This window comes from Kwoniella botswanensis, chromosome 1, assembly GCF_036426115.1.
Source record: "Kwoniella botswanensis chromosome 1, complete sequence".
Classification (NCBI taxonomy): Eukaryota; Fungi; Basidiomycota; class Tremellomycetes; order Tremellales; family Cryptococcaceae; genus Kwoniella; species Kwoniella botswanensis.
Window position 1 is genome coordinate 3,946,992 of NC_088599.1, and position 23,995 is coordinate 3,970,986.

Sequence of the window (23,995 nt, forward strand, 5' to 3'; positions counted from 1 at the left end):
ATGCAGTGATGTCGGCGAATGTATGCGATATTCGACGGTGTAGAGGTATTGTCAACGTACTTAAAAATAGGTGTCCTGAACGTCATGCACGGATCATTGTCGTTGCTGTCGCTCGAGCTTTTGAACAATAAGACCTCGACGACCAAAACAAAATCACGCCAAAGCAACAGGCCGAATAACCGGTCAAAGGTCAATGGCCGAGTCCAAGATATAAGTACTAGAGTATCTATCACACAGATATGCATGTTGATATTGAATGATAGCAAAGATACATGATCCGCATCGACTTATGCACCATAGCATATGGACATCACTATTCTCTTGTTCCGTATGATACTTGATTGACTGAGTGATCCACAATACCCACACTTCCTTCTTAAGCCAACAACACTTTCAGTCGGCATCTACTCATCGTTATCATCCCTCTTTCTCTGCAAACATAATATCATCATCAGCTCGAATCCGCACAATACGACAACCGTATCCTACTCACCTTCATCTCCCTCGTCACTTTCGTCTTCGCAGCCTCATGTCTCGCCAATTCAGGATTCATCTTTGACATTTTTGATTTTTCCACCTCGACCCTCAAATCATACATGACCTCATCATCGTCATTGGTCAAAAATGTAATTGCCAGACCATTCTTACCCGCTCTACCTGTTCTTCCAATTCTATGAACATACTTCTCAATCGTATCCGACATTTGCCAATTGATAACCAACGAGACATCCGGTACATCTATACCTCTTCCTGCCAGATCTGTGGCCACCAAAACAGATACCTGACCATCACGTAAAGCTTGAAGCGAACTTTCTCTCTGTTCTTGCGATTTACCTGAATGTAAAGAGACACCACTCAAGCCGGCTTGTTGAACATATCGAAGTACCATATCAGCGGTCTTCTTCTGATTAACGAATATGATGATAGGCGGAGGTAAGCCGATAGTTCGCAAGATCTCGATAAGTCTCGATTTCCTCTTCTCCTCTCCACCGTAGACGAACTCGACTCGTTGTTCGACGGTATCGACCGCCTCACCCGCATTACCGATAGTGACTGTTGCAGGTTTTCTAAGGTACTTTCTAGCCAATCGTTCGACAGCAGGAGGCATAGTAGCGGAGAACAAGGTGGTCACTCTCCATCCTTGCCATTCACCCGACTTCAACGCGTGATTGATCTCAGCATCATCCGGTTTGATGAACGTAGCAGGCATGGCATCTAAGATGAAGTTGAGATCCAATTCGAAACCTAGATCGACCATTCTATCGGCTTCATCCATGACGACGTAACGACATTGAGACATGACCAGCATTGATTTATCGATCATATCTTTTAGACGACCAGGAGTAGCAATGATGATCTCGGCACCGTTTCGTAAGTTGAATTGCTGTTCTTCTACTGATCGACCACCAACGATAGATACACAGTTATAACCTAGGGGCTTGGCGAATCGCGCAGCCTCTTGTTCGATCTGTTGAGCCAGCTCTCGAGTTGGCGCCATGATCAAAGCGTAAGGACCTTTATGTCGATTCTCGTCATTGAATGGGGGTAAATGACCGATGTAATCTAGCATGGGTATGACGAAAGCAGCGGTTTTACCGGAACCTGTGAATAGTCATTAGCATTCAGAATTTGCAATCAGAGTCGGAACAGGATACTTACCAGTCTTGGCGATACCGATCAAATCCCTATTCTGCATACCAATCGGTATAGCCTGTCTTTGAATAGGTGAAGGTTCTTTATACCCAATCTCTTCGATTATGTCCAAGATATTTAGCGGTATATTCGACTCTCTCCATGACCGTAGCGGGACAGGAATACTACCACCTCTGGCGGCGATAGCGAAATCTTCCCTGAAGATACGCCAATCACGATCTTTCATCTCTTCTAGAGGCTTTTCGGACCAGTGTCGATCATCGTTGGATCCTTTACCTGCTCGTCGACGTTCCAGGGCGTCGGCGTGGCTGCAAAGAGGGACGAAAGAAAGTCAGTATATTGACCGACAGGGGAACCGGAGGTGACATATTGAAAGTCTGGGAGCGAAGGATGAGATAGGACGAAAGAGCATCAAATCAGTGAGATCTCGAATTCACTTACTTATCAGTAAAAGCCTGTTGACCCCTCCTCTGACCACCTTCATCGAAACCCGCTAACCTCCCCCCAAACATCGCACCTCCTGGACCTTTCTGCTTAATATCCATCGTCCATGTACCACGTTCATTCAATGTCGTATCGTCATTTTCGTTCCAATCGAATACCACTTTCTTATCATTTGCTTTTCTCAACCTAGGTTTCTTCCCATCTACTTTTTGACCTAGATATCTAGCCTTCAACGCGTTCAGCTCTGTATCTGTCGGTAGAGCGACATCACCGGGAGAATTTGGTCCGGGAGTTGAAGATCCAGCTTTGGGCGTTGAAGGTCCGGTCGACAGTCCATTACCATTACCGTTATATGGCAGAGGAGTACCAGAGTCTCTCATCCCCCTAGGTCCGGAGGGGGGAGCATTCCCTCTTGGTCCGGTAGGTAAGTTCGACCGAGATGCATTATGGCCGTTGGTATATCGAGGATCGGGTCGTCCGTACTCTTGTCTTCCGAATCGGTCGTCTGAGAGTTTTATATCAGCATACGGTACGTAAAAGAAAAGAGTACAAAGACAAAGTCCGGAATGGGAATAGGGAGTGGGGTAACAGCATAAAAGAGAGGACACTCACATGATCCCCTAACATCTGCACCATACCTGACAGCATCAGCCCTCCTCCTTTCCTCCTCGGCAGCACGTTCAAAATCTATACGCTGTCTACGTTCAGCTTCTTCCCTTTCCTGCTGAGTTTGCACTTCGGCTTGCCGTTTCTCCAATGCTAGCTTGGCTCGGTCGGCTTTTGACAGAAATTTGGGCTGTAAGAGAGATTTAAAGATGAGTCAGTTCAGTCTACTACAACCCGCATGATGGTAGCGATAGAAGAGATGCAAAGACAAGTAGTGTAAGCGGGTGGGTGACAATGAGATGAGATGGGATGGAAGGGAGTGTGATATGTGATATACTTACCTTTGAAGCTGCCTCTTTCTCTGCCTTTTGTTTTGCTAATATCTCATCTACTGATAGTGGTCCTGCCATTTCGATTGTGATCCTTTCATGAGTTTCTTCAAGGTACTTTTGAGATGGTTAGAGACGAGAGCATGATAGATGTCTTTCATCTTGAATTGGTAAACGTTGTGTGCCGGTGGGTGGCAAAACAATGGGATGTCGCGTGTAAGGTGTCAGGTGTTGTCGGGATAAAATATGATAAATGGATAAATGGGATATCGACCGAGGAACGCGCATCAGGTTCCGTCGGTCCGAGATGGGAGGAATGGCAGTGGGGACGATGACGATGGTAAAGATATGATAGTCAACTGAAATGTTGCTGTTTGTACAAGTTTACTGTCTATATATCTATAACAGGTACTCCATCAGCTCATCTTGACTATCCAAAGACCGACCAAAATGTCAAAGTGTATCATCTCTCCCTCCGTCCTTGCTGTGAGCCCACCTCTGCTTTAAAAAGGATGGGCACCGGAGCTTATCTGAGATGTGACTCGCAGAGTGATCTTTCGAAATTGTCAGAAGAATGTCAACGAATGATCGATAATGGGTGCGACTGGTTACATATGGGTGAGTAAGGCGTCTTTGCTCGCAATTCACTTACCTCAACTTTCAACGCTTTCTCCAACCAAGCTAACATGAAATGCATATCTAGACGTCATGGACGGTAACTTCGTACCCAACATAACGATGGGTGCCCCGATCTTGACATGGGTGAAGAAGAACGTCCCAGAGATATTTATGGATTGTCATATGATGGTTGCCGATCCAGCCAAATGGGTACCGGAGGTTGCGAAAGCTGGTGGAAAGAGTTATACCTTCCATTATGAAGCTACTTGTGAGTTGATTTCTCTCTTATCTGCTGAGAAAGTGCTGACTTTCTAATATCCCTAATCTATCATAATACGCCCTAATATGGACTTCAATGACTCCGACGTTGTTATTCATTGTTCATCATCTCTATTTAACTTACTACTCCTCATATCTCCTGTCCCACCCCAGCCGACCCAGATGGAGTCATCTCCCTAATCAAACAACACGACATGCTCGTTGGCCTTGCCATATCACCCGAAACTCCCGCTAGCGTCATCACCGAATCGCTCGGAAACGCCGTCGACATGTTATTAGTCATGACCGTCAGACCAGGACACGGTGGTCAGAAATTCATGCCTGAATGTTTGGAGAAGGTCAAAGAGCTCCGAGAGAGGTTCCCAGGTAAGAATATCCAGGTTGACGGTGGAGTAGGATCAGGGAATGCTTGTCAGTGCGCTAGAGCTGGTGAGTTTACTATTTCATCGAGTATGCAGGAGTCAGGGAGTACGGTCAGACGTTGAAGGGGAAAAGGAGGGCATGTGGGCGTATTGGAAGGGAAAGGAATGGTTTGAGTCAACAGGTCAAGATAATGATGACTCGAGGCGAGGAAGGGCGGATGTCTCGTCATACTTGAATGTGAGACGTAGATGGAGGACGGCGTACATCGTAGTGTGTGGGAGACGAGTGGGTGAGAAGGCAGAGGAGAACGACCACTATCGACACATGGCTAATCCCTCACTATGACGTAGGCTCAAACGTCCTCGTAGCTGGAACAGCTATCTTCGGAGCTGAAGATCCGAAAAAGACAATCCAGGAGATGAGATCTACCGTCGATCAAGTCATCGCCGAGCAGAAGAAATAGGTCAAGACCTACGTGGCCATCGACAAGATAGATGGGGGTTTAAGGATGAGAAATCGGAGGGGAGCTTTGATGTAGCCGTATTTAGATTCCTCAGCATGTCATCAAAATTGACACTTTAATTACAAAATCAAGCTTAGAGATCACCAATCACCCGTTGATAATAAACATGAGGAGAGTGTCGTATCACGAACAAAATAATCCCCGTCAAGTGGATCCTTGTGAAACGGCCTACCTGTATGTCAACATGCTTAACCTTCGATTCACTGAAGTCACAAGCTTCCCACATCTCAATCCGCACCACCCCGCATACGATTGGCAATGAGCATTTTATCCGATACGTTTGACGATTTATTCATTGATTCATTTCTTCATCTTGATATTTGATATGATAAATCAAAGGACAGTAACGAGTAGTTGAGAGTTTTGGGAAAACACTTGAAAGAATCTATATGGCATGATGAGAATGATTGACCTTATTATCGAAACCTCATATGAATATAAGTACATATCGAGAAGTAAACCAAAGAGGGGATATATGATAACTCATAAGAGAATGAAGAATGTATATGATCCAAGAAAAATGGAAATGACAATTTGTTCGAGACAGAAAAACGAAATTTTGACCAAAACTAGAAAAGCATGCGGATAATCAACTACATTGTATGTTCATGCAAAGATAGTTCACAGACTATCAATCATATAGGTGGAAGTCAGCATCATTCCAACATATGATCAGAACCAACGTATCGCCAACTCACCATTCGTGCACTAACTAAGATAATATCCCATGATATGATTTACGATGATTCACTTCTATGCTGGTTCAGGTATAGGTTCCCTCAAGTATCTATACGACCAACCAACCGCACAACAATCAGTCTACAATCCTGCATACTCCAGAGATGACACAGACTCACGGGTGCCGTAATGCATCTTGCACTTTCAACCTTACATCTGGATCATGATCCAACAATCTCAAGCATAAATCCAAGAATTGATGTTGATGTTTGTTCGTCGGAGCTATTATATCTCTGCGAAGAGCAAGGCACAGGAGATCAGTAAGAGTTCCAGTGAAATTGATAGATTGCACAGAAGTACGCAATCGCTGAAAGGGCTTTGACTCACTGTAAGCTCCTCATGTTCTTCACATATTTCCTACTAGCTTTCGATACCGTAGCATTGGGGAAATCGATCTTTGGGCCTCTGAAGAACTCTGGTTTCTTATGTCTACAGATCGGCCAGAAGATTAGCATTCTCACACAATTACATTTCAAGAATGAATTTCAGCAGCACGACTCACCTTCCTTTTTCGATCATCCTCTGACTGAATTTACCCATGACCACTTCCATCATAGCTAGATGTTCTAAATTATCGTGTGTCTGGAAAAGCGCATCTCCAGTATAGAATTCGACTAAGATACATCCTATCGAGAACATATCGCAAGGGTACGACCACGGTAATCCTATAAAACAGAATCAGCTAAACCTTCTACACCTACTTTCCGATTAGCTAACTACAACTCACCTAGTATGATCTCAGGCGCACGATAATGTCTCGTACTGACTACTGAACTGTGATATTCATTCTCGAACGTAGCTGATCCAAAATCGATCAACCGTATTTCCGTGTTCTAACAAAGTATAACCATCAGCGGGGTATACATGGTGAATCAGCATCATTCAAAGGTGGACTCACTCTCAGAACAGATTTCGATTTGGAATTCTTTACTCTAGGACCCACCAATCGAGCGTCATTGGAGCACAACAAAATATTCTCGGGTTTCAAATCAGTGTGAACTAATTTGAGAGAATGCAAGACTAGATCGCAAATAGACATGATACTGTTAGCGTGGGGACAAGACCAAATGGCCGATGGAGGTAGCTCAGAGAAGGGCTCAACTCACAAGCTACACTCTTCAGTAGACTCCTCGCGAAATCCTGTATATGTTTCTCCGGGAACGGTTGGAACCCATTCTGCTTTAAGAAATCGAATACGCTCATCCCATAGAGTTCAGAAACTAGACAAGGATGATTCCGGAAATCGAAATATTCATCAAGGTGAATACATTTGCTATGAACGGAAGAAGCAAATCGGTCAGTACCTAGTAGATTGACCACTCATGAGGCAAGACAGGTAGAAGAAAACTTACTTGTCATTCTTCGGATCATTCTTTTTCAATGTTTCTAATACCCTTATCTCGATCTTACTGGCATCACGATATTTCTGTACAGCTCGAATCACTTTTATAGCCACTTTCCTGCGCGTTTCAATATGTTTAGCTTCCACTACTTTACCGAATGTACCTTGGCCCAGCAGACGGACGATCTTGTCTGTATCATGCGAAAGTAAGGAGATCAGCAAATTGCCTTACGTCCAGTTAATCAAAAATCAACAACACTCACATCGACCACCTATCACATCATCCGGTTTGACGATATAATGACCCTCTGCGTCGTCCCATGGTGGTGGAGCAGGTTGTCCAGGTGGAGCAGGAGGTGCAGCTTGAGTTTTCTGTGGCTGCTGAGTCTTCTGTTGCGTCGCATATTGCTGGTGGGCATATGACTGTCCAGTAGCCTGTACAGAAGCGGAAGTAGCGGTCTATAAGCATAGTCGTCAGCATACTTCACCGAGTGATTTATCTCCCGAGCAGGAGTCTTTCACTCACACTTGCCAATTTGCCCTTGGCTTTCTTAACACTGCCATGTTCGCTTCCTTCATCCATCTTTCTCTTCTTCGTTGACGAAATCAGACTCGAGGTTGATCCATGTCCATTGGCATTTCCATTATAAATGCTATTTTGAGATTGGTGCAGAGCCTGTTCGTGCGCCTGCGCCTGAGCCTGTTCGGCAGCGACCTGAGCTCTCGTCCTCTTCCTGATCGGTTGGGTTTGTTGATGAACCGAGGGTGATTGCGAATCATCGATAACGATAATTTCCTTCTTTTGTCCAACTGAATCATAAGTATGTTCCATCGTCCATCCCTTCCCATTAACACCTTTCCTACCGCTCCTCGAGACCGATCCGGACCCGCCAATCCCAGTTGCAGACGACATCGTACGCGGGGTGGTGGTCGTCGAGGAATCCCCAGTGACCTTCTTCCGAGGTGGCATGTTGATTTCGTCTAGTGGTTGAGGTAGCAAAGGTGGAGGAGAAGCGGAATATCTGAATCTTAATGGAGGTGGGATATGTACAGGTGACGATTGTCTTGTATATCCACTTGAATAAGAAACTGAGTGGTGGGCAGATGGGAAATAAGGCGTAGTCGTAGTTGTGGAATGAGGGGGCGATTCACGGTAATTGTACTGCGAATTGGATTGACCGGGAACACTAGGTATTTCACTACTGTAGTATATCGGATTGCTGCTTCCAATAGAGTCACGACGGAAGTGCGGTAGAGGTATTGCCTGAGGTGACTTTGAGATTGATAGCGAATGCGAGTGCGAGTGAGTGTGAGTATGCGGATGAGGGGATGAATCTAAAGGCGGTGGTAGAGTATGAGGAGGCCAGAGATGATTTTGGTGTAAGAGTCCAGCGGTTAAAGGTGGATTAGGTGAACGTAATCCCCTTTCTATCGAGTAACTTGTCGAGCTCGAACTTGCCGATAGAGGATTGTTGTAGAAATGACCGGCGTAAGGTGATCTAGAGTGGGAGTGGGAATGGGAATGGGAAGACGGACTAGGTTGGCCGAACAAGTGATATTTGGTATTAGACCCGATTCCACTAGAGGAAGAAGATCCTTGAATGGGTGGTAGTAGAGGTTGTTCGTATGGTGATCGTGATGATTCTGATATAATACCAGATAATGAATTGGTGTTGGTATTACTATCTCTTCTATAGGGGACTGGAGGTATACGTAGAGCGGGTATTCTCCCCCTGCTTTCTAATCGGTATCCTGTATCCTCTCTCGGTGGAGGAGGCTGGAACAGCGATGGGGCTCTAGGCGGGATTATACTCGGTATCTGAGCAGGATGCTCTTGATAATATGGTTCTCTGAGCTGGGATGTATTGGGAGGTGAGAGAAGGGAAGAAGACTGATAGAGGTGATCGTGGTCTTGGTTGTCGAATCGAGTATTTGGTACAGAGGTAGAGGTACTAGTTAACGGGTTGTGATGCTGATCCTGGTATATGGGAGAAGACAAGTGTTGGTGATGATGTCTGCTCATGAGACCGATTGGAGGTGGTAAGAGGGGGGAAGGGGGAGGGTGTGCTGGTGTTGATAGTAGAGACGATATGATGAATAGATTGATTCGGGAGGGAAGAGCGTCGATGGTGGTTTGACAGTCAGTGGTAGCGGTGGTAGTGGTGGATTGACGCGGGTTTAGTGGTCTATGATCTTACCCGTTATATTGGCTGTGATTTTAGGATGTTCTCCTTCTTTTCTCTATTTTATTTGCAAATCTACTCTTTCATTTCGTAGCATATGCAATGGATAAGGTCGATTTATCTCTGATGGCATGTGATCATATAGAAGAGCAGATGACGATGTATAGATATGCACGTTCATATACGATATACGATAAACGATGTAAAAGGCTTAGTAGATAATGTGTAATCGGCACGTCCTTCACCCTGCGTTCCCCTTCCCTTTTCCCCTTTCGCATCTGTAACCAACATAGCTTATATATGAAATGTATGATCCCTTCCTTGGAACGAACGGAGGGGAGTGTTATGATTCTCGACAACAAGACAGACAGCCTTCCAGCTAGATAACGATCATGTATGACCTGGGCTGCAAATCACTCATCCCTGTATCCTAAACAAGGAGTACGAGCAAGATTCGATGTTATAACAGAAAGGGTTGGAGTCCGGTGAAGCTCCGGTCAATGTCAGAGATGCAACGTATAGCAATACACTACTGTGACAGAACTCTTTCCTTCCTTTCAAAATGATTGAACAAACCCCTCACTATGCGATATAGGATACACAATCCATCCCCCTTAACCCCATTTTTGGTGCAATAGACTGCGTTGCACATTTCACACAGCAACGGAGACTTTCCAATAATCATTCTATCGGAGATTCACCCTTTCATCTTATTGTTCTCCACTTTACCTAAGCCTTCAAACCCTTTTCTCCTCATCACGCTTACCTTGCACGCAATACTCATACTCGTGCTGTATGCGATTGGCACAGTGGCGAAAGAGATGGACCATCCCAGTCAGATGATCAAAGTATTTCACTCTGTCTCCTGGAGCAATCATAAGCAGTCTACCTTATGCGAGTTACAAAACCGTATGCATCATATAGCAAAACATATCCATTCCGTATCGTAATCAAGGTCATTATTCGTAAGATTGAATTTATACATAAACATAATCATAATGCAAGGTATAACATTCCGAGAACGTATGCTCAGTCCACCAAACCCACTCATAATTCACTACTCGTACTGATCACCCCAATCCAATCTCTCATATCCTTCTCCGAAGCAGCTTGTAGGATATACGAATTGGTTGGTGTAAAAATGGTAAAAGCATTCTTTCGCTACAACCATAACCACACATACTGTCAATATGTACACCCTGTTTAGGTTTGTCTAAAGAGTTGAACTTACACCAAGAAGCATCTCTACATCTGGACTGGGAGTTACATTCGCCTTGGATAGATTGATAATTTGGAATTCTCTCGAGTTTGGCGTTTCATGTATATGGAGATATGGCCTTTCAAATTATCATCAAACCACTGGACGTATGTGTATGGTATGTCATGGAAGATATTCACTTACCTCCTTAGCACAAAAATCAATTTCGACCATTGATTATTCTGAGAATCTCTCAGCAACACCAAAGGTCCACTTCTTATCACAGTCTCACTGTACCATATTCGTAAGCTCGAGAATGAAACATTGGGATGTGAGTGACACAAACTCACACTTTAGGCTGTATATTCACCGTAGGTACCAATTTCGGTTCTAAGTCAGGCAGAAGTTTCCTCAATTTACGAGCTACAGCTTCTTCCTCGGGTGTTTCCCTTTTGACATTAATCTATTGAAATGTCGAATCCCGTCAGCTTACATAACAGGAGTGAACCACGCCAACTCACTATAATCCTTTGATCCATTTCCATCTTCCACAACTCCAAACACCTCTTCATTAACCTCGCTCTCTCATCTTTATCAAGATCCTTCCTCTCTATGTCCCCCATCACCTCCAATATCGATTGAGTCGCCTGAACATCAGCCAGATTCCTAATTGTCCTTTGCATCTTCATAAAATCCTCAATCAAACTTAAACTTCTAGGTCTCCATTCGCCTTTTAATACTTCTTCACCTTTGACGTGTTTCTTGGACGTATCCAATCTCCACAGGTCATCGGTTGATCTCGCTATAGGCGGTGTGAGATCAATGGCAAAGATGGATGTGACCGAATTGTATATCTTGGTAGATGCGAATATTGTAGAGAAAATTGAAGATCTTCTGGAATCTCTGCCCAGTATCTTAACTCTCAGATCCATCCGTAAGATCGCAGGTTCATCCAAAGTTTGAACATCGACCAAAAAGCTCAACTTGAGGAGTAAATATTGGTCTGAAGGTGTACGTCGATCTAGCTGTTTACATCCATGAGAAGATGTGTCCCATACTCCCGACCCTTCCAGTACCGACGTCCCGTCAGGTAGATGATTTATATCTTGAGTATTCAACCGCATCTCTACATGGGATTTGCTAATACTCGATATATTGCTTTTATCGACCACACGGATATCGCTCGTACTGAGATGCTGGATTCTCTCCCACGGGAACGCTTTCCCAGATGAATGGGTAAGCTTGACATGCAGTCGACGTTGTAAGCCTTGATGAAGTTGAAAGATATCATCGAACACTTCGCAAGGTATATAATCACCATTCGAAGCTAACTCTCGTATCTCGATTGAAGCGAGAATATCATGATGCTCATGTCCCACAAAATCCGTCTCACATCTTCGCATAGCAGGTTTCACCTCGTCTAGTTCTCTAGGAGTACCAGGGATAGAATCGGGTGGACTCGCTTCCCTGGTCTTATCCCATCGCTCCAACCTTTCGAGGTATTCTGTACGGACCTTCGCGAAAAATTCGATCGTTGCATAGCTACCCTGTATGTGACTGATCATCTCTTCTGTGAGAATCACAGAGATGGTCCTTTTGAGATTGAGATGAGCGACAGACGTCTTGTCGAGATCGATTGGGAGAGAAGCGAATATATCTTCCGATACGACACTAGATCCGACCAGGGATGAAAGTCGAGTCTGCGCATGGATTGAAGCGTAATCTACCGAGGAAAGGCCTTTGACTCCGCCGATAGTGATCGTGAAGGTGAGCTTATTCCCGACTGTCAAAACGTTGTTCAGAGATATCCAGGAGGATTCAGGTGTTGCTATGCCGGATGATGGCGGAGAAGAAGACTTGAAGTTGACTCTACAAGAACCGATCGCTTCCATGGTATACTGGCATACGATGGGTACGGTAGTAGTGTAGGATAGTTGATTCGCCAACAGCCGAAGAGGTGCTTTAGCAGATCCAACAAATGAGTACGAAGGCGGAAGCGTATCGGTGAAGGTACCATCAACCCGGAAATGGACCGAGTAGTTGGGATTCTGCTTGAGCACGAGAGATCGTCTCATTTTGGAGAGCTGCTGTTGGAATCTATGTAAATCCCACACGTAGATCGCTTAATACGAGTCAGCTAGAGCAGGTCGATCGCAAGCAAGAATGATGCTCACATTGGGATACTTTATCGATCACCTTGATAACCACGGCTGCGCCTGCGGTATTCGAGGTAACAGTATCTGACACATCCTCAAACTCTACTATACCGTTGCATTTGTCCAGTGAGGAAGTAGGTGATGCGACAACACCGTCGACTATAAGGAAGTTGTAAGAGACCTGTTCACCCATCTCCCGGCTGCACAGACCATCAACTTTTTATAAGCACTCAGAAGCGACAATTGGCTTACGCAATGACATTCGCTTCTCTGACATTGACAGCACCCATAAGGATCTCCTCCGCCATGGCAAACAACCTTAGCCGTTTCCATCTCCGCACCGCGTCTTGAACCAGTCTTAACTCTCTAGATGTCCAATTAGCAGGTTCGATCGAGGTCTGTTCCATCGCTCGGGCAGCCGCAGCTTGAGATCGTATTCTTTTCACTTCCTGAGCCATTGTCTTGAGCTGCCTCGTCAAATGCTCTTGATGCAAAGCAGAATCAGAAGGCTTTTGAACAGGGGGAATTTGGGATATTTGCGGTAACGGATGTTCCGTTCCAGCTTCAGAGCCTTCTTCCAGATTAGACTTATCGTTATTCTGAGCGACTGGTGTACCAACACTGTTCGATGTCATGGTCGTGGCCATTTGCCCATTCGCCCAAGGGTTACTGCTTGGGTCGAGAGATTCCTGAGTCTCTGAAGCTGACATCAACCGAGATTCCAATTCCGCAGATATATCATATCGGCTTTCAGGTCTTTTTCGTTGAGTTCGCACTTTGACCTATACAGCATCAGCCCAGCTCCGTTGTCTAACTCACTCACGATATCATCAAACAGCCTGTCAAGATCATGATCACCTAGCTTCTCGATATCCGCTACTTCCCTCCTTGCAGCCGTCCAGTCCATCAATTCAGCATCGGGTCGACTGCTGGGCAAATCTGGTCTGATTCCACCAACGACGCCAGAAAGATTATCGATACTGACAGAACCCTGCAGCTTTTGTCGCTGAGCTCGTACAGAAGCTGGATCATTGAACCGGAAAACGTGGAAATCACCCAGTATCACCCGAAAGCCATTCTGCAATTTGATGGGCGCCTTCGGCGGTACCCGTTTCCCATTTACAAACGTCCGCGCATCAGGCATAGCTTCGACTGTCACTACGCCTTCTTCGTTGGTAAATATACAGTGTTCGGGTAGTATATGAGCGCCCGATAGCTTTATGTGGGCCTTGGTATCATCAACGCTCCCGGCCACAGTTGTTCCCGGCTTCAGTTGATATATCAAGCACTACACAAGATGTTATCAGTTCCAATCGTTCCGATATATACAATATCACACACCTCCGACATGAGGGGGTCTAAGGTATTTTGTCAGCTTCTTCTGTAATCTTCATGGTTGTGGGACGACTTACCCTCATTCAGATTGACCAAAGACGGATGCCGTTGCGGCGCATGTACGCCGACCATCTGCTTGAAGTCAGCTGGAGCGTCCGCTAAGAGTTCCAAAAGCTCACATCTTTGTCTATACTGATACCAAGCTCTTCTAGCGCTTTCTCTCTCTCCACATGTATTTTCTGTGTTTTCTCCATCTTCTCTTCCCAAGTCAAGTTCAAGCTTTCCATGAGCTTCTCAGACGCTTGTAGCTGATCTTGCAATTCGAGCTTTGAGACTTTCTTGATTTCACCTTCTTTAGTTCTGTAGGTGACAATTTGCTTCTCAGGTGGGATTGCAGGATCATAGGTAGCTTCATCGAGTCCTCCGCCGGTCGAAACACGGTTTCGGAGTACTATTACAGATGGAAGTCAGAAACGACCATTCGGCATGCTGTAATGCTATCATCTGACTCACATTCGAGTTCCTCTTTGAGCTCTCTATAGATATGGCGCAATTAGTGCAAAGCTCGAAGGAAGGCAGCTGACGTACCTAATGAGTTTGGCGTTTGGATCTTCGTTGACAACAGCATGGGTTTTGATCTTCTTGGCTGCGTCCGCATATCGCAAAGTACTGCAAAAATGGTCAATTTCCGTCATAGCTTATTTTGTTAAACTCACCTTAAAGTCTCTTCATCTGTCGCCCATTCCCATGTAAGCGACAGTTCAACGACGACACAGAAGATTCTACTCACAATCAGCCGGGCTGTGATCATTAAACATTCAGCCACTACCCATACATCTTCTGGCATATGACGCAGAGATACAACTTACGAGATAGCAGCAATCATAGCAGTCTTTGAATTTCCACCCAAACTCTCTTTCAATAACCAAGTCAACACCGAATCTCGATATGGCACGAAATCGTCTTTTTTCTTCTTTCCCTTGCTATGGTCTGTACTAGCTTGAGCAAGGGCAGCAATGACTTTTCCGAGAGTAGTGAGCGATTTATTGATGTTGGCACCCTCTTTCAGCCTCGTCCCCTACACCGAAATCATTTAGTTATACCATGCTCAGATGGTCGAAAGGTTGTGACCTACAGTAGCACCAGTCGAAGCTTGCCTTTCGCTACCTGCTAGATCCACCAAAGATATCTTCGATACCTTCTCTCCGGTCATATTGGTTTGAGGGTCATGTCGTTTTTGCGTAAGCTGATAAGATCTCTTGTAAGCTTGCTTCGAATTCGTTACAGTTTTGTGAGCTTACAATGACAGTAAACACCGCGTGTGATCGGGAAGAAGTTTCGTTCATGTTGGTCGAAGCGACTGTACGAGCCTATTCATCCCCGTCAGCTCATTATTATCATCTATTAAAATGATCGACTTAGCTGACATACCTTGTTACCCTCGTCCATCAAGGTCATCATCTGATTGTAATTCTCCACCACCAGCCGACTCAGATCCTCCACATAAGGACCTAGGGATGGGTGTTCCCGAACTTTCAGGTTTCCCTTGTTCTTCGGATTGAGCAGGTCTCGTACCCTTCGACGGGTAGGACATCAGCAGTCCTCTGGCATGCTCTGAGTTTATATACGACTCACTTTTCGTTGTATATCTCTATATAAGATACCTCGACAGTATATGACAGTGCCGACTCCTTCTCAGACCGCTGTTCTACCCGTCTAAATAGCTCAGAGGTCGTCAAGGGGATGATACCTTTGTCTGCGCCGTCTACATGGCATTTGTATCAAGACAATACTCTTGGCAAGGCGATAATGCAGAGACAAGAACTTACATCCCATCATCGAGTCTGGACGAGGCATTAGCAATAGGAGATGTAGGCTAAGAGCGAACATTCCGACTCACAACTTTTCCCACTACATCCCGTTTGGTTTCCGTATCAGCTCTTTCTCTGGCCCCCTTGTCATCGATGAGACTAGCTTACCTTCCCGTCTGTCCATCTGCTGAGCTTCAGCTTATAGCTTATATAGGACTGCATGGTGACTCACAAGCAAAGATACAAGTATTGAACCCTTCGAAACTATGATCCAGCAATTCCACACCTAAATCATCGTACAAAGTCTGCTGCGAGGCGTATTTGGGATCATCTCGAGGTCCAGCCGACCAGTATGATTTGTCTATCCAGCTTGAGTAAGCTATGTATATCCCGTATAGGAGATCCGGGCAAGAAGAGCTTACCAAAGGAGAAGTTCATAGGTTTCTTCTCCGTTGCTCTACCTGAAGTTTGTCCAGTCTGTTCTGGCGGATCTAAGATGGTTTGATTACCTTCCATGCGAATCAGACCCTTGGCACCTCTCGCCAACTCTCGAGAGTTTAGCGGACGACATCTATGATACAATCCAATTCAACCTTCTATCTCTAAGGCGGAAGATGAGCACACATACCGTACTACTACCTTTATATTTCCTCCTCCTGACATCTTAACGGGTAGTGGGCTTGGACTGGTAAGTGAAGCCCAAGGAGGTATTCTCTGTACGTAATTACACCTTTCTACCACAATGCTTTTCTTCAGCCTGCATCATGGCAGTCATTAGAAAGGAAGTAAAGGATTGATTGACTGTTGATTTGCGAATATGGGTATGAGCGGCCAGTGCTCAGATGTTAAAGGGAATGACATGACATGACACTCTCCGTATCAGGCCCAGGTTCAACATCAACAATCCGAGTGGAGGTCATTCGCGTGCAACGGAACGGGGTTTGTCGTTCATGGCCTCGTCCCGGATAGGAGAGACACAAGACGTTATCCCGCTGATCAGTCTGCAAGGTAGACCATTAATAGACAGCTGCAGGAATATGCAGACCTCTCTCGTCTGCATGCGGGTGAATTCTTGTATCTACAATGCATCTCACCGGCGGTCTATATATACAATCATGCAGAACGATACTCCGATAATAATAATGTAAAGGGCTACTGCATGCAAGGTACTCGCAGATCATGTTCTGGAGTCTTTACAACGTCATCGTGAGCTTGCGAGTCATTCTGAACGCGATGAATGACCCACCAAAATTCTTCATCAATCTTTCAAATTCTTTGGCAATCTTCTTCTTCTCCTGCATCCATTTATTCGCATACTTTTGGTGCCATGCGTACCATATATTCTCTCTCGGCGATAGAATGGAGCAAGCTTGATTCATAGCCCAAGAAAACCGATCTGGAATATCTTTGAAGAGATAATAGGGCAGAGCTGTGAGGTCGAGGACGTGTCGCCCACTGATACCAAGTGGTGTCTCTGCGTCCTTTTCCTGTGACATGAAAGATACTCGTGATCACGTGACCTTCGGAGACACCGATGATAAACATGTCAAGAGGGTCGACATCATTGTATGCAATGAAAGCCTGCAGGGATGCTTTAAGCCATAACAGAGGGTATGTCGCTTCGTACGTGAGAAGGAAATCAATCAGATCAAGTGTGGGACTGCGATCATCTCCGTTGAGGGGAAACTGTATCATCGACTTCGAGTAAGCTAGATCGAGAAAAGACTTGATGTTTCGAGAGTGTTCAATCTTCTCATCCATCAATTCTAAGGTAGCGCCAATCCCGGTGTTTTCGACGGTAAGCATCCCATGAAAGACTTTACTGCGGCATATCGAAATTTTAGTCAGTTTAGGTATCTGACAATATAACCCCTCATATAACTCACGAGCTTCCCATGAGGGCCCATTTGTGAACCTTGAAGTCCAAGCCATCCGAAGACCTCAAGGTTATATCTGTATCCTCAGCCTGGTATTCCGCATTTAACGCGGAGGGATCGTTTTCGCCACCTGACGATGCCTTAGCGGCTGATTGTTCTTCAGTGGAAGGTGCTTCGGTAGATGACATTGTTTGTGCGTTAAGAGCAATGTACAGTATTAAGTGCTGAGAAGAGTATAAGTTGAGTTCAGATGAGTGTGGTCTTGTTCGAATTGTAAGAGACATGATAATCCGACTGTTGTGAATGATCGGAGCTTGATGTGCTCTAACGCTCAGGGTCTCATGACTTGTGTTATGAGTTGTGTGTATGTGTGTGTGTCGCACGACTCTCCCACCGACCGGCTTCCCAAAATTTTGGAGGATGTGCACTATCATGTGGGTGCCTCAATAATGGTGAGGTCGAAAGATACGCTAGACCAACACATACGTTACAGTATGCTCGATTGAACGAACCTAATTTGCTGTATAGGTCGCACAGTGCGACATGCGTATATCTTATTTTGCCCAATATATAAGGAGAGACGGTTGTCAAAGATTATGTCACATATCATAAGTCTGATCAAACAAAGCTGCACGTTGAGGAGTAAGGGGTATCTACAAGAGGTGGGAACGGGTTTCGCACGGATGTGGGGGACGAGATCGGTAAGAACGTTATTCGATTTTGCCTTGCATGGTAAATTTGAAATCAGCTCGCTCTCCTTGCAGTTCTTACAGTGTACTCACCCATTTCTATCATGATCTGAACGAAACCATCTGCTACCTTTTCTGCATCAGCTCTACCGTATTTGTTAGCTCGAAGCATGGCAAATAGGTAGTCTGCCGGAATTGTCTTGAGCAATTGGATGCTCCATGAGCTCGGATCTGTCCACAAGGCATCGATTACATTCCCCAAGGTTGCAAGGGGATTTTTAACTTTCTCTTGTTCGTCCGCGGTATACTGAGTATCCAATGACCTCATCAGCCGACGTCTATCCTCAACATCGAAGACGAAAGTAGATTTACCGTCTCTGTCGCCAGCCACACTTCGTTCTTGCTATTTCGAAGTGCTAAAGAAACCATTTCTGGTGCGTCCAACCTGCTGCCCAGTTCAAACATATAGTATGAAGATAGCTGCTTTACATGAAAATATCGATATATGGGAGCGGATATTAATTGAATAGTAGGCGCAGCGTCGTACTTCTTGGAAAAATCGATCAGATCACTGTACAAACAGTACACCTCCTGTCCTGTTGAGAATTTCGGTGTTTGCCCCCGGCATGTCTGCAGGAATAGAGATACGGTCGAGGATCGCTCGATGGTCTCATCGCTGAGATCAATGGTACGATCGGAATTGTCTCCGATGATCGAAAAACGATACTGCCACGAATAGACCCACAAGAACGTCAGCTCATGGTACTTTCAACCATTTATTTAAGGATATTTCCTGACCTGTTTGCCATTAGTATATAGCTATGAACCTTGAATTCGAATCCATCAGAAGATATGAGAGTCACATCTGCTTCGGAATCTTGATAATCTCTGTTGTAGTCGTTGATTACCGGGTAAGTCCTTGCTCTTTTTGAGGAGGATTCGGTGTCGCTTGAAGGTGAACCTCGTTTGGAAGACATGATGGAAGAGATAGTAGGTGGCTCGACAAGACTTGGGATGTATCCCTAAGAGTATAGAAAGAACACAAGTGAAGGTATCTGTATGGGTGTTCTGATTGAGATGAATGTAAGATCGAAAAATAAAGAAATGAGTACGTGATACATAAATCAATCCCGTGATGTAGTCAAATTTCGCCGACGCACATACATTATGATCTATTGTGGCCCGCGAAGAGCATTGTCTCTCAGCAAATTATTGAGTATCACACAACGTGACACTCCAGCCTCACGTTAGTATAGGCGAACGGCTACCACTGTAAGTTATGAGCCCAAGAAAGACCCTTCCACTTACCAACAGCAAGTAGACTTGCTGCGATCCATTATCCGTTCTTCAGACAAAACAGAAATTGAATTTCTCCTTCTTTCTTCCTTGTCTTGCCAATTGTTGAGTGTAGTGTCTTTCAGTACTGTTTCACCATTCGCATACCACTTGAATCAGTACTCATCCGAGGTATCTGAAGTTGCTCCCTTCACGGTCAATCCATCACGTTCGTGGCATACATACTGTACAGTTTGAAGCACTATAATCCAAAAGCCAAACTCCACTAACGTCCTGCCACAGAATATTGGCTCATGTACAGTATCAACATGGCAAGTCACCATTGACCATCTTAAATATTCTTTCGAAATCTTCGGCTATCTTCTTCCAATCGGTCTTACTCAGCTCCCCGTCCTTGATCTTACCCCATGCGGCTCGAATTAGTGAGAATTTCCAAGCATCCGGCATATCCTTGAAATCGTGATAAGCGAGCCCACTTGGATCCATAACGCTACACCCAACAACACTACTGATAATAGCAGTACGATCTTTAGATCTCGCTTTTTCAGCTTCTGTTATATCCTTCGTGGCATGCACATCAGCAATCCGTGGACGAGCATCATCACCTCGATTAGACTTACCATTGAATTTGCTGTCCATCGCCAGCTACCAGCATGAGTTATACCATATATTGCTAATTTTGGCTGATTTAAGGAACAGCCTAGCACAAAGACATTTCTGGGAGCCAGATGATCCTCGATGTACCATTTATAGACCAGGGCTTCTAGCTGCGCAAGCATACCTGGACAATCGTACTTGTTGCACAGATTTATCAACTTCTGGTAAGGTTTATGCGATTTCGTTGCGGGTACTGCCAGTGATCTACCGTAACAAAAACAAAGAAATTTTCCGATAGTCGAGGCATCTTCAAAGCTTTCATCCGTGAGACACAGCTCCTCCTTATGTCCTCTACCGATAGCCATCATATCACGGAACACAGCGCTGGTCAATCGAGATCAGTGATCAATGTCACAATACGGACAACCTCAAGTCTACTGAAGGATCCTCTTACCTTACGGCCATCAGACGGAATCGATGAATTTTGAAAGTCACATTATCGCTAGTTCGGATGGTCACATCGGACTCTTCGAATTGGAAATCTCGACTATGGTCGTTGAACAATATCTGATTCTTGGTTTTGTCGGTCATTCTGATTTCATGTGACAACTCTTTTTTGGCAGTGAGAGATACAGAAGAACAGAAGGATGAAGGCAATGATCAAGTATACTTATTCATACTGCGCACTTGTAGCTGTTGATAAGGTTGGACCCAGTCTCAGGTATCGTACACCGTTGACGAATCAGTATAATGACTCATCCGGAATGAACAATATTCACATCGTTCAATATGGCCTCTTCCAGACTGAATACTACTGTGTAGTTAAGCTGTACGCTGCCACTAAGTCTGCATACAGTACTACATACATATCAATATATATGTCATCCCTTTCACGACCTGACGCACCTCAATACTTAATTCGCCTGTTCCAGCGCTATTCATATCATACTTTTCAGCCGCGTAATCACCCTCGACTTCCAAGACAATCCAGTATGCAAATAAAAGAAGACTTACTGAGGTCTTTCATGATCTTTTCGAATTCTGCGGCCACCAGTTTATAGTCTACCTCTGGTTTATTAGGTTCCATGACGATCTCTTTAGCTCTCATGAACCCAAAGATATATTCGTGCGAGAGTTGTCGGAAGTCATCGAAAGGCCATCCTGCAATATTTGTAGTGTTCTCTCCTTTGAGACCATGGAATAGGAGCGCCTGACGGGACTCCACGCCCTCCTATGTTGTCACATAGCGGTCAGTCGGCCCCGTTTAGAAGATGATTCAGCAAACGTTAACAAGACTCACAGACGGACCGGTCCAAGTATGGGGGCGGGCCATAGCATGCTTAAGGGATGTGGTGGCCAGCTCGTATTGGTTTAATTGCGATGCAATCAAAAGATAACGATCGGAACCGAATTTTTCGCTAGCTGCCCAGAGTCGAAAGCAAGTAGTCAAGTGTTGCTTCGCAGCGGGCGCATCGTATTTATCGATTAGCCTCAGGAGCACTTCATGATTCCTTTTCAGATCCCATCCACTCGAGGGTTCGGCAAGCTTGATTCCATATAGTATTTGAAGGAACATGCAGAGTATCCGACCGTCCTCTAGGGTTTTGTCGGTGAGTTCCAGTGTGTCACCGTTGTTCCCGCTTTCGAACATGACTTGGAACACAGAGCTATGCATGATGAAGTCAGCATCAGTCGGCATTGTCTACCTCCATATGTCAATCTACCGATTTCAGGAGAACTGGGATCGCTTTACCTCGCAGCCTTCGATTTCCAAGTGTGAATTTTGTATACGACACCATCTGCAGACACCAATCGAGGGTCCGAGTCATCAAGATGGAATGATCTGTTGTATTCGTTGACTATTATCGGTTTTTCTTCTTCATCAGGCATCTTGCTATACGTCTTTGATCATGAACAAGAATGGCAGAAAAAAGTCTCTGTTACCTTCAGATATATGGTGAAAGCAAGAACGCGTCAGAGCCTTCGGGAAGAGATGGCCTCCCAAACTGAAAGCAGGGTGTACGACGGGTACCTAGACATGTTTATGAAGTTCATGATTGTATGTTCCCTCAATCTAAAATTACAACACGTACTCCTCAGTGTCATGCTACAAGCCAGCGTAAGCCTTATCTTTTAGGTTCTAACATATACATGTCCCATTTCCTTCTTTGTTGTTCCGAACCTTCAAAATGGAAGTTGACTCCTCTGATTTCATTGAACCCTTCATCTATCGAGGGTTTCTCAAAAGCTCCTGCGTAACTATTAAACGCCAAAGTAGGTAAGAGCGTGCGAGTAGGTTCGTCAGGTGGACCATAACATGCTCTGTATACGTTGTTGTGCTTGGCAAGTTCCAACGGACATAAGAAGTGGAATAACCTAAGAATCCCATTCAGATTAGCATTGCACCTACGAGGTACACTTCAAACATACCTTATAGGTATTTTCAACTTCATAGCCAACCTTATCCAATGAGCTCTGGTCTCCCTGTTACGATTCGTATTATCTATCACAACCTTTTTCCCCGCAGTCAAAAACTGTTCGGCGACCCTCAAACATCTATCTCTCGTACCTAACAAATCTTGATTGATATGCTCGTAGCCTTCCGGAGCGAAATGTTTACGGAAGAAAGATGATTTGCCAGAAGCGGGTGGTCCGACGAATAAGACGATTTCTAACGTCGGACGAGTGATTGGAGTATGCGATGGGACGATGTGAGGAACTGTCCTAGGTTATGTGAGCTTGTTAGGTTACACGTAGTGGTGGTATTCCGAAGCAAGTGAGCAGGAAGACGACAGGGGAGCTCGAAAGAGCAGCCAAGGGATGAAAGTGAAGAGGACAGAGGACACGAGACCAGCAAGAAGAGGGAGAAATGCGACAAATTTACTTACGAGATGCAAGATTACCAAGTTTCGCAGGTCTGAAGCCATTGGGAGGTTCGGGAAAATGTGGACGAGGATGTTTAAGGAAGTGTTCCTATAGAAATGTATCAGTACTATTCTTTTCGACAAATAAGTTGTGACACCGGACCTACCTCAGGAGTCACAAACTTCAATCCAGCATTCAAAGCGAATTTGTGATCCGTATCACCATGATCTTTCCCTTGCGACCCTTTGGCAGCTCTACCAGCAGCATCACCTACAAATATTGAATTCTCGAGATCTATCACTAATCCTCTATCTCTATATATCTTTTCTACTACCTCATACATTCCTATATTAGGTTTTCGATATACGTCTGACTTTGATAATGCTGCCAATATACGTATTGGTATTTCCTTTGGTAACTGTCATCGCTGTATCATCAGCTTGAGACCTATATTTATTTCGCCAAGGGTTGTACGTGTACTTACCTTCGCGGCTATCAAGGAGAGTTTAGCTCTCCATTCCGATTTTATCTTCTCCCTCGGATCACCTTGATTCGAAATGACTATCAGATGTCTCCCTTCTTCATGTTCTTTCTTGAGTAATTCGGGTACAGAAGAATGCCACCATACCCAATCATCTCGATTTTTCGGAAACTGAGCTCCTGATTTTGGCTTGATCAGAGTTCCGTCAAGATCGTAGAATGATATAGGTATTTTCTTGTATTCATTCGCCGTTGAAGAAGAGGATGAAGCGAATGGATCGAGGTGAGTAAAATGGACCAACGTAGGAGGAGACGGTTGAAATACGCCCAACGGCTTTTGAGCAGCACCAGTGAAGAATGGGTGGGCTATGATGGTCAGCTATGCCCTGTTGACAAGATAAACTCACGCTTCTTCGCCGGTGGTTCTGGCCCCTCAGCAGCCCTCTTCACTGCCGGCATCTTGCTGCTCTGACCAATTTGATAGCTGTTTGTAGTGTAAGGACAAGAACAGACGCGTTCAATGTCATCAACCAGGTGTTTGTCGCTATCAACGGGATCAAATAATTCAATCCATTCGTTGCATTCGAGCGAACATGACTCAATCGTGCCTGAT

The 23,995-nt window shown here is 44.9% G+C and overlaps 9 protein-coding genes across 9 annotated transcripts; 1 reads left to right on the top strand and 8 right to left on the bottom strand.

Moving 5' to 3' along the window:
• Positions 1–404: 404 nt before the first annotated feature.
• L199_001492 (pre-mRNA-splicing ATP-dependent RNA helicase PRP28) lies at positions 405–3,113 on the bottom strand (the record flags this gene model as incomplete). Its single annotated transcript, XM_064887246.1, has 6 exons — positions 405–431; positions 494–1,602; positions 1,660–1,961; positions 2,095–2,602; positions 2,710–2,893; positions 3,045–3,113. 6 exons carry the CDS (start codon positions 3,111–3,113, stop codon positions 405–407), a joined length of 2,199 nt encoding a protein of 732 aa, XP_064743318.1.
• Positions 3,114–3,482: 369 nt separating this feature from the next.
• L199_001493 (ribulose-phosphate 3-epimerase) lies at positions 3,483–4,755 on the top strand (the record flags this gene model as incomplete). Its single annotated transcript, XM_064887247.1, has 5 exons — positions 3,483–3,518; positions 3,581–3,650; positions 3,736–3,918; positions 4,083–4,358; positions 4,643–4,755. 5 exons carry the CDS (start codon positions 3,483–3,485, stop codon positions 4,753–4,755), a joined length of 678 nt encoding a protein of 225 aa, XP_064743319.1.
• An 813-nt stretch (positions 4,756–5,568) lies between these two features.
• L199_001494 (uncharacterized protein) lies at positions 5,569–8,918 on the bottom strand (the record flags this gene model as incomplete). The annotated part of the gene is made up of 10 exons (XM_064887248.1): positions 5,569–5,602; positions 5,673–5,786; positions 5,881–5,982; positions 6,056–6,218; positions 6,281–6,386; positions 6,452–6,573; positions 6,660–6,826; positions 6,906–7,086; positions 7,159–7,354; positions 7,422–8,918. 10 exons carry the CDS (start codon positions 8,916–8,918, stop codon positions 5,569–5,571), a joined length of 2,682 nt encoding a protein of 893 aa, XP_064743320.1.
• A 1,207-nt stretch (positions 8,919–10,125) lies between these two features.
• L199_001495 (uncharacterized protein) lies at positions 10,126–16,241 on the bottom strand (the record flags this gene model as incomplete). Its single annotated transcript, XM_064887249.1, has 22 exons — positions 10,126–10,239; positions 10,310–10,415; positions 10,481–10,567; positions 10,627–10,739; positions 10,798–12,398; positions 12,451–12,632; positions 12,685–13,207; positions 13,252–13,720; positions 13,774–13,790; positions 13,845–13,899; positions 13,947–14,218; positions 14,281–14,303; positions 14,356–14,436; positions 14,484–14,549; positions 14,637–14,845; positions 14,903–15,013; positions 15,069–15,137; positions 15,199–15,343; positions 15,403–15,532; positions 15,811–15,939; positions 16,001–16,149; positions 16,207–16,241. 22 exons carry the CDS (start codon positions 16,239–16,241, stop codon positions 10,126–10,128), a joined length of 4,686 nt encoding a protein of 1,561 aa, XP_064743321.1.
• A 642-nt stretch (positions 16,242–16,883) lies between these two features.
• On the bottom strand, positions 16,884–17,643 carry L199_001496 (uncharacterized protein; the record flags this gene model as incomplete). Its single annotated transcript, XM_064887250.1, has 2 exons — positions 16,884–17,400; positions 17,465–17,643. The coding sequence occupies 2 exons, from the start codon at positions 17,641–17,643 to the stop codon at positions 16,884–16,886; spliced, it is 696 nt and encodes a 231-aa protein (XP_064743322.1).
• A 556-nt stretch (positions 17,644–18,199) lies between these two features.
• On the bottom strand, positions 18,200–19,121 carry L199_001497 (uncharacterized protein; the record flags this gene model as incomplete). The annotated part of the gene is made up of 3 exons (XM_064887251.1): positions 18,200–18,451; positions 18,517–18,870; positions 18,972–19,121. 3 exons carry the CDS (start codon positions 19,119–19,121, stop codon positions 18,200–18,202), a joined length of 756 nt encoding a protein of 251 aa, XP_064743323.1.
• Positions 19,122–19,743: 622 nt separating this feature from the next.
• L199_001498 (uncharacterized protein) lies at positions 19,744–20,628 on the bottom strand (the record flags this gene model as incomplete). Its single annotated transcript, XM_064887252.1, has 3 exons — positions 19,744–20,001; positions 20,061–20,421; positions 20,492–20,628. 3 exons carry the CDS (start codon positions 20,626–20,628, stop codon positions 19,744–19,746), a joined length of 756 nt encoding a protein of 251 aa, XP_064743324.1.
• Positions 20,629–20,951: 323 nt separating this feature from the next.
• Positions 20,952–21,927, bottom strand: L199_001499 (uncharacterized protein; the record flags this gene model as incomplete). The annotated part of the gene is made up of 4 exons (XM_064887253.1): positions 20,952–20,971; positions 21,052–21,268; positions 21,338–21,704; positions 21,791–21,927. The coding sequence occupies 4 exons, from the start codon at positions 21,925–21,927 to the stop codon at positions 20,952–20,954; spliced, it is 741 nt and encodes a 246-aa protein (XP_064743325.1).
• Positions 21,928–22,163: 236 nt separating this feature from the next.
• Positions 22,164–23,841, bottom strand: L199_001500 (polynucleotide kinase 3'-phosphatase; the record flags this gene model as incomplete). The annotated part of the gene is made up of 6 exons (XM_064887254.1): positions 22,164–22,413; positions 22,468–22,756; positions 22,926–23,010; positions 23,069–23,320; positions 23,387–23,562; positions 23,790–23,841. The coding sequence occupies 6 exons, from the start codon at positions 23,839–23,841 to the stop codon at positions 22,164–22,166; spliced, it is 1,104 nt and encodes a 367-aa protein (XP_064743326.1).
• Between the last annotated feature and the right edge of the window lie 154 nt (positions 23,842–23,995).